The sequence below is a fragment of the Plectropomus leopardus genome, chromosome 19, assembly GCF_026936395.1.
Source record: "Plectropomus leopardus strain MGB_pleo_1.0 chromosome 19, ASM2693639v1, whole genome shotgun sequence".
Lineage (NCBI taxonomy): Eukaryota > Metazoa > Chordata > Actinopteri > Perciformes > Serranidae > Plectropomus > Plectropomus leopardus.
Genome location: NC_142194.1, coordinates 22,178,431 through 22,187,566, shown reverse-complemented (window position 1 = coordinate 22,187,566; position 9,136 = coordinate 22,178,431). Strand labels below are relative to the sequence as shown.

General features: G+C 41.1%; 1 protein-coding gene across 1 annotated transcript; it reads right to left on the bottom strand.

Annotated features, from left to right (window-relative positions):
* Positions 1-10: 10 nt before the first annotated feature.
* On the bottom strand, positions 11-8,052 carry rangap1b (Ran GTPase activating protein 1b). Its single transcript, XM_042508432.2, has 16 exons — positions 7,943-8,052; positions 6,615-6,733; positions 6,388-6,515; positions 6,205-6,264; positions 5,942-6,121; positions 5,153-5,287; positions 4,842-5,000; positions 3,865-3,978; positions 3,665-3,764; positions 3,422-3,506; positions 3,121-3,286; positions 2,229-2,312; positions 1,995-2,097; positions 1,803-1,891; positions 1,474-1,595; positions 11-1,353 (listed from the first exon to the last, which is right to left on the bottom strand). Exons 2-16 carry the CDS (start codon positions 6,724-6,726, stop codon positions 1,269-1,271), a joined length of 1,722 nt encoding a protein of 573 aa, XP_042364366.2. The 5' UTR covers positions 6,727-6,733; positions 7,943-8,052; the 3' UTR covers positions 11-1,268.
* Between the last annotated feature and the right edge of the window lie 1,084 nt (positions 8,053-9,136).

Below are 9,136 nucleotides of genomic sequence, written 5' to 3'. Positions count from 1 at the left end.
AACCCTGCAGTACAATAAAGTAAGTTTTTTATTTTTGACGTATTTATTTTGATTCATAGATTGTAATGTCTTTATTCAGAATGATTCAAATGAATAATTGTCCTTCTGTTTCTGTTCCAGCACTCAATAACAGCAGCAAATATCAACATGTAAAATAGATACAGGTCTAAAATAGTCAGCAGGTCTGTAGCTGTGGGTTCTATCACAACACCGTAACAATATCTGCCATTCTTTGCCAAAATTTATTGTGCTTTTTCCACAGTCACCGAGACCTGGAAATAATTTGTAAAATGAGACATTTCCGTGGCTGTGTAAAGGCCCTGACACACCAAGGCCACAATCAGCTGTCTTTGAGCATCTGTCACTGTAGTCGCTGTGGTGTGTCCCACACCATTGGCCCTTTTCTGTTTTCATACTGAACTTTTGGATATTAAATTGTTGTTGGAGATGGCGGGGCCCTTTGGTGAATGAGATCTCTCTGATTGGCAGCTCAGATCAGTGCACGAGAAGAGAGACGTCAGTGAGGAAAGTAAACTAAAGTCCAGTGGAAACAGACTTGTTTTCTAAGGTAAGTCAGTATTTCTTTAGCCACTGAGCTCTTAAGCAGAAATGTTTCCTGACGGTTAATTTGGTTAAGTTGTTAATGTGCTAACTGGCAAACTAGCATAAAGACAGTCTCCCTCTTTCCCTTTTTGAATGACGATTACAGGTGACTGCCTCCTGCTGATATGGAGAGATATGTAGATATGTAGTCTGTAGTCTTTGCGGTGTGTTCATGTGCAAGCTTTTGGCTGAGACACAGGCGACATGAGGACATGCAACCGTTGGCTCTTGTTCTTTAATGTTGGTGTGTCTGGGCCTTAGCAGCCGTGTCTGAAATAGACACAATGTTTTGTTGTTGTTAAACAGTGAATTCTAAACTTATGTACTGATTAACTAAATAAAATGTTGCAAAAAGTGCCTGATTGATATTATCCAATGTTCGCTCCACTCCTGGTTACAATCATTCTTTACACATTAACTCAAAGTTACCTGATGTGTATTTCTAAATTTTTCTATAAAAAATATAAGTCACAAGCATATGTAGAAAAATAAAAACGTAAGACATTCTGGACAGTTTTTGCCTTCATAAAATATACAAATCAGAAGTGGAGATGCATTAAGTGGTTTGTTCGAGTCCCTTGTTCAAGTGTAAAGCTTCCTGTTACAGTCAGTACAGTGTGTGTATGTGTCCCAGTGTCGGTGCTGGCAGTGGTCAGTCGCCGAGATCAGTGTTGGTCGTGGCGCCTCTTCTCCAGAGTGGAGCTCAGCCTCTCACCGGCGCTGCTGCACGACTCCAGAGCTTCACTGTTCCTGAACAGTCACAAAAACAAACGGTGTGAGAATTTAAAGTGACAATCATCAGATTAAAATGCTACTTTTTTTGTTTTTGGCTACATTCGTTTCACAGAGAGTTAAATGTAATGATCTTACTTGGAAACGAAGGTGTGAAGCAGCGCGGCGTGCTGCTGGGGGAAGTATTCCTGCTGGACGGCGTGCTCCAAACACAACAGCTGACCTGGGACCAGCGGAACCTTTTTCACCTTCCCCTCTCCCTGAAACGCAGAGCGTTAAAGCAGAAAACTAAATGAACTGGATTTTAAACAGCAAAACAAACAAAAATGGTAGATTTCTTCATGATTTTAAGATGATTAAAGTCGCAACGTGTAGACCGTTAATGTGATTTTACTAAAAGGAGATATTCATTCTGTCATATTCTCTTGAAACGCAGGGTTGAGGGGGGTGCCGTGGTCACACTGTACCTTCAGGAGTCCCATCATGACCAGCAGCGTGGAGAGGAAGCAGTGCGACTGGAGGGCGGAGCCAGAGAGGAGCTTCTTCATCACAGCGTCTGTGGAAAACAGTGTCTTTTAATGAGACTGCAGGGGCTTCACAAAAAAGAGGTGAGATCTATTAACAGAAACATCTGAACCACTAAGTAGTAGATTACTCACCAATAGTTTCAAGGACGGCAGTCTTGGTCTCTGGTTCCTCGCTGTACAAAGAGGCGATTTTCAGAAGGACGTTAGCGGCTTTGTGTGGATCGGTTGCATCCACCTGGTGAGAATAAAAAAGGATATTCAATCTGTTTGTACATTTAATCTAGCACAACAAACATCAAATAGGACAGATACATCAGATTGTTGGAGCAAAAAACGAGCTTATTGGGACTTATTTCAGATTCCCACCTGTTGCTGCAGGTTTGTCCTCATGTCTCCCAGCTGAAGGAGCCTGTCTGCAGAGGGACAGCTGAGGAAAGACATGATCTCTGGCTGAAGGGGGACACAAAGTCATAATCAGAACCACAACATTAAAAAACAGCAAACACCGTGTGATAGTGTTCTCACAATACTGGGATTTCTAACTTTATAGAATATGCACCATTGAGGACATACACGTTTCATTTTTCATTAAAAAAAGGGCCATAACATGATAACTTTTCTTGATTAATAGCAGAGACCAGTAGAATGACTGTAGTAAACATAATAATAAAAAATTCATTAATTACATAAAACATTTATGAAAAAGTAGTCTTCTTCAAAAGCCTCTGAGATTATCACATATCCAAAGGGCAATAAAGTGCTAGAAAAAAATGTACAAATGTTTTTTTTTCTTATTCTTGTGCATTTTCAAGTCAGAAATTGGTTGTTTTTTTAAAATTAAATACTTTTCTTACATGCTCTAACAAATCCCGTAAATTAGAACATTCAATCGCAGCCAATGGAAGAGAAGACAGCACTGTGAGTGAATATCTGTTTTAAACTGTTCAAGGTGAGAATATATTGTGCTGTTAATCGGCCTCATCGTTCTGTGTAAAAGCTATAATCGCAGAATAAGGGGATAGAGCTGTCTCGCCATCAAGCCGCCACGGGACGTAGTAACAGCAACAATACGAATTAAGGAGCATGTTATAGCAGTTAGCAGCTAAAAAACAGCAGCCAAAAATGTCCACAAATTGTGAAAACAATGAGGCCCGGAAACTTCTGACCCTCTGAGCAGAGGAAGAGATCAGCCGCCACATAACAGAGAAGCTAAATGATTGTTACTGACATAAATATTATGTGTTTTGTGTCATCTTACATGGCTCTGAGGTTTTTCAGGACTGTTGTCTTTTCTTGTCATTCCATTTTCCTTCACAATTTCGCCGTCCTCTTCACTGTCATTACAGTCGTCACTGGCGTCATCATTGTCCTCACGGTCGTCACCATCTTCTTCATCCTCGTCATCAGGTTCTCCCTCATCATCACTACGGTGACATCAAGAAAGAAAACTCGCTTAATGCTCATTTAACAAGCTGATGAGAGATACCTGTTTTTGTGCCGAGGGAGCTGGACGTTGGCTGAAGTTGGATTACTTAACGTCACACAGACACGTGGACTACCTGAGTGATGCCAGCATGTCTCCTTTGTTCATGTTTTCCATAGTTTCCCTCAGAGCCTCACAGCCCTCCTCTCCCAGACAGTTACCTGTTCAGAGTCACATACAAAAGTATCTTTCACCTGTTGTGTCATCATTTTCTGATTCAATTTATTTATTTTTTCCAGTATTTTCACAGCCATCGGACTCTCTCATGCTACTGCTCCTCCTACAGAGACGGCGAGCCCACTTTCAATGTCGGTCTTACCGTTCAGATCCACTTTCTCCATGTGAGGTTTGTCCGTGATAGCCTGAGCCACCACCAGAGCCGCTGCCTCCGTGATCTCGCCGAACGACAGATTGAGCTCCTGAAGACGAACAACACAGCAGAGCTTTGTAACTGTCCACCGCTGACAAGGCAGACACAGACGGACAAAAAAAAAGGCCGAACTCTGATTGTAAACTGACCTTGAGGACCGGTAGCCCCTCTCTGAGGACGGCGGCGAGGGCGATGGCGCCTTCAGAGCGGACCAGACAGTCTCCAAAGTTGATCACCTCAATGTTCCTGAGGTGCCTCAGAGCCTGCAAGGGTTAACCAAGCACACAATAGATTATATACAGGGATTTCCCGATCGAATCAGGAAGGATCCGTCCGGATCATTGTGTTTTCTAATTAACTGGGATCGGTTACTTTGAGCGGGCGCCACATCTGATCTGTTGTTCATGTCCGCCATCATGAACGGAGCGCATGATTTGCAGATATTTAGGTTTTATTGTAATGCTTTTACTCCAAAAAGTAGATATTTTTCATGTTCAGCTTAAGCTGCTACACCTCCTCAAGTGGAATTGAAATTTTTGTTGTTCATTGTTAGTGAACTAGTTATACTATAATGCTTTGTTAAGTGGGATTTTGACTGATTTTTTTTTATTTTGACTGGGCATGTCAAAGTTTGGCTGTAACACTACTTTGATATTGAATATCTGCCAATACCAATCCTGTTTATTTACCTCATTCTGTGCTTTTATTACAATGAAGTGAATGTGGATATAGTTTCTGAAGATGCATTTTTAGTTTAACTTTTTTTTTAACAAATGTTGCACAAAGTGGAATTGTGATGACAGCCAGATAAAAGTAGTTTCCTTTATTATTTTTGTAAAAAATACAATTTAAAAAACCTTAAGGAACTGTTGCAGACATGTTTTCTAATATTGCATTACAGAACTATTAAAAAGTCAAACATATACACTGGATTTTAATAACTTTTAAGTATCTGAAGTGTGCATTGTGCAGCTGTATTATCCAGGTAAATACATGTATCAGATTGGGATTTGGTGTCAGCATATCCTCGTCATCAGATGACTTGGATCTGAGGCAAAAACTTGACTGGGATGTCCATGTTTGCTGATCTTTTGTACTTACAAAGGAACGTGTAAACAGGCCTCACCTGTGCCATGGCGAGCGTCCCCTTCTTGGTAAAAGTGTTGTCGTTGAAGTTGAGGACGCGGAGCTCCGGGTTGTGTCTCATTGCTGAAGCTAACGCCATCACACCTGCGTAGTTGATGCCGTTCTGAGGCATGTGGACTTCTTCCAGGCTGCCCATCAGCTTATATGGAAAAACAGAGAGGACTTTGAGGTTTAAGGGGCTGGCATGTTTGGTAATTTTACTTAAATAATCCCTTAAGCCTTATTTTAAATGTACAGTAGCCTCAGTTATGATTGACTATGATCATCAATTTCGGGGGGATTATTTTCCACCTGAAAGGCCTTAGCCAGGGCTCTGGCTCCTTCATTTTCCAGGCGGTTCCTCCCCGCGATGAATACTCTCAGTTTGAGTGGAGCTCCGAGCGCTGATGACTGTCTGTGGGACTCCATCAGAGCTTCAGCCAGGATCTACACAAACAACACAGCACTGTAACCGCCTGTAAACACGTGTGAACACTCTGAAACCTGGATCGATATCACTTTCCTTGTGCCGCATTCAGACGCCTTTCAGAAGCGTTTAAACCTGTGAATTGGTGCAATTTCTTTAAAAAAAAATTTTTTTAAAAACATGGGACAAAAGGCAATGGGCAACTTGGTAAGAAATGTTCCACAAACTGCAAAAAGTTAGTACATTTAAGATTTCTTTTTTAAAAAAAGCTTGGAAAAATACTGTATATATAAAAAAAGAAAAACCTATATTTCTAATTATCGTAATTACATATTTAAAAGTATGGTGCAGAATTGTTAGACATTTGTAAGCTTTTTTTCCAAGTCATATCTTTCTTTCCTGTTTTTTTCTTCATTCTTTGAAACTATTTTTCAGTCAGGTAAATTTCTTGTACATTTACTAATTTCTTGCTGATTTGGGGGTAATTTCTCTCTCTTTTTTTGGCTTATTGCCTTCTTTCCATGTTTTTGAAAGAAATCAAGCCAGTTTTCTCACTTCTGTAGTAGATACACTGCAAGATACTGTGGATGTGTGGAACATTTTTGCAGTTCCAGCTGGTCTGGCGACAGGATAAAATGACTATGATTGAGTGTGTCTGGGGTAAACAAAACTACCTTTCCTCCTCCGATCCCCATGCCACAGTTGTTAAGCTTCAGCTCCCTCAAGGTGTGGCAGGACGGGCTCTTCAGCAGCTGCTCGATTCCCTTCACACCATCTGGTCCGAAGGCATTATCGCTCAGGTCCAGCTCGGTCAGCCGCGCTCCTGCACTCATCAGTGCACTGCCCAGAGACCTCTGATGATTGCACAGAAAGTGAACATGTGACGCAACATGAAACAAATCCTGAAATAGCATAAATGGTGTCTAAAAAATCTCACCAGGGCTGTCGGGATTTCAGAGCGCAACCTTCCGGTGAACATGTCACTCCAGTAGCATCTCTGAAAGACACAAAGAGCTTTCAACGGAGGGAAAACAGCATACTCTTTGCGAAAACAATGTGCAGAAGGAAATTTTAAAGTCTGTGATCTGGTCTGTGTGTGTTCACTATGAATGCTGAGTACCTGGAGCAGGTCTTTGCTCTCCAGAGCCTTTGCAATGGCTTGTGCTGCGTCCACTCCTATGGTGTTCCCCTCCAGACGCAGAGCTCTCAGACCCTGGTACTGCTCTATCTCACGGACCAGCTCCTTCACTGAAAGCACAGAGAACATCAGGTCAGATCTGAGGAGAAAGCAGCCACCGGCGTCGAAATAAGGCTAAACCCTCTCTGTTGCCCTGCTCCACATCTGACCTGACTCCGCATTGTCCAGCTTCAGTCCCAGGCCTTTATAGCTTAACTCTCCATCACTGACGTGGGTCTTTGAAAGAGCATCAGCCAGCTGAGCGATGTCATCTGAGGCCATAATGACTCTATAGAGACATCCAGAAGTCAGGCATTAGGGAGAAAAATAACACATTAATTAGCAAAAGTACGCTGTTTTAATCTAAATGAAAAAAATGATGTTCAGTGTGTATAAGTGTATTTCCTTTGGAAAATATGTGAGAATGTGGAAAGGAATTCATAAGCATGGCAGACAATTAGGAAATATAAAACAACTTTCCTGAAAAACCTGAAAATCTGGCTAAATTTGAAGCTGAACTGCTTTACCTGCACAAGCTAAAACCTACAATAAATCACTAGAAAAGCTGGAAGCTGAGCTGTAATAGTGGCAAAGGAAGTTGAGATTAACTAAAAAGGTTTAAAGAAGAAAAAAGAGAAAAGTTAGACATAAATATTAAACAGGAGCAGAAACATCCCTAGAGAGCATAATGTTTTGATATTTCAATGATTTCTGTAGCTGAAAGTATGCTGAAGTAGTAGTTGGTCAAAAAAAAAAAGGAACAGGAGAAATACTAATACTAGTAGCATAGTAGTTGTTACTAGCACCATATTACTAGCACCACCAGTAGTAGTACCACTATGAGTAGTAGTAGTAGCAGCTGTAGTTGCAGTGGAAGTAGTTGTACTGGTAAAAGTGGTAGTGGAAGTAGCAGTAGTAATGTAAGTAGTAGAAATAGTAGTGTTACTAGTAGTGCTAGTAGAAGTGATAGTAGTAGTAGGTTAGCAGTAGTTTAAATAGTAATAGTACTACTAGTAATAGTAGACGACTAGTAGTAAACGCAGTAATAGTGGTATACTAGAGATAGTAATACTTGTAGCAGTAGTATAGCGCTACGCTTATACTACTAGTATTGGTAAAAAAAAAAAAAGTAGTAGTAATAAGTAAGTAATAATATTAACAATAGTAAAAGAAGTAGAAGGGTTAATAGCAGCAGCCGTAATAGTAGTAGTAGTAGTAGTAGTAGTAGTAGTAACAGTAGTAGTAAAAGATAGGTAGCAAACAGATTAAGCCCAAACATCCGTACAAGAGATATCAATAAGGTCGCTAACGTTATTTAGCCTCACCGGTGCTAGCTAACAGTAGAAGTGCGCAACATGCATATAACCCGTTGACACCACAACCGGTAAAGGTAAACTAAAACTGATATGATTGTGAGTCTGGACTTTATATCGTGTGTTTTCGTATCTGTCAGTCATCAAATAATCATACACCTCTCGCTGAAACAATAAAAACTTACCACAAAGTAGGATTTCCAAGGAAACGATGGTGGAGAACACTAAACACGCTGCTCTTCCGCGCAGCGCGCCGGTTGCTAAATCATATGACGTCATGCCGCCCCACTCTCTTCTTCGTTGGTGTTATTTACGTTGGTTAAAATTGATCTACAGGTGTTCTACCGCCACCTGCTGCCACCTCCACCCACCCAAACTCTCAGTGATAAGATCGTGAATATCGGCGGAGGCAATAAATTGCAGATTTCATAAAAGTTTATTCACTTTCACGAATTAAAAAAAAACAACTTTACAGAAACAAAAATAATAGACAATTTAAAAAAAAACGTTTTTTTTAAATGTCATTATTTATTTATCATTTATTGATGTCAAAAATGAACTTTCACTCTTAAAACTGCATTTTTTTTATTGGTTGATCAGTTTTATTGATTTTGATTAATGGAGTTCACTTGACACTTTTTTTCAGTTGCACTGCTAAGAACTGGTGTAATAAATGTGCACAAATGTTCCTTTAACACGGCGTGAATTTATAAGGAGGAGCATCGCAGAGTGCTGGGCATAGGCCAGAGGAAAGGATAGATTTTAACGACAAACAGGACAGATTTTGGTACAAGTTGGTGTCACCACTCGGCGCGGCTATCACTCAGCAAATGTTGCTGGAGGACTTTTGAATGTTGAAAGTGAATGAGACCCGACTGTCCCCAGTCAGGTGACCTGACCCCTGACCTCTTCATAGCAGAACTCACAGAGCAGACACACACCTGTCAGGATGGAGACTGTGAGGAGCCACTCCTGCAGGTGGGCAGAGAAGGAGGCCTCCAACCTCTGGATGAACCGTGTGAGGAGTCAGAGCCCAGGAGAGACCCTGTTCCCTGGGAGGACCTGAGGAGCAGAGAGACCAACAAGAGACCAGCCACCCTCTCTCAGAAACCTCCAGAGGAGGAGAGACCTGCACCTGAAAAGAGGCAAGTCTGAAAAACCATCAGGATTTTGTTTATGTTTACATCTTGTGTTAGTTGGATGACAGTCATGGCATATTCTGGTCTGTTATAATACTTTGTTGGGACAGCATGGTGTAGTGTACGTCTTTGTTGTTTTGAGTCTATGTAGTCATTTTGTGACTCTGAGGTCTCCTTGCAGTTCCTTTGCATCTCTTAATGGTCATTATGTATGTTCACTGGAGACATTTTGTGTCTCTT

Bases quoted from the DNA above. Each gene is read 5' to 3' on its own strand.
- rangap1b (XM_042508432.2), bottom strand. From the start codon at position 6,726: ATGGCCTCAGATGACATCGCTCAGCTGGCTGATGCTCTTTCAAAGACC. The intron at 6,122-6,204 runs GTGAGATTTTTT...TGCAATCATCAG, and splicing joins CTGAAATCCCGACAGCCCTG to AGGTCTCTGGGCAGTGCACT. The intron at 2,098-2,228 runs GTGGGAATCTGA...TATTCTCACCAG, and splicing joins GGACAAACCTGCAGCAACAG to GTGGATGCAACCGATCCACA.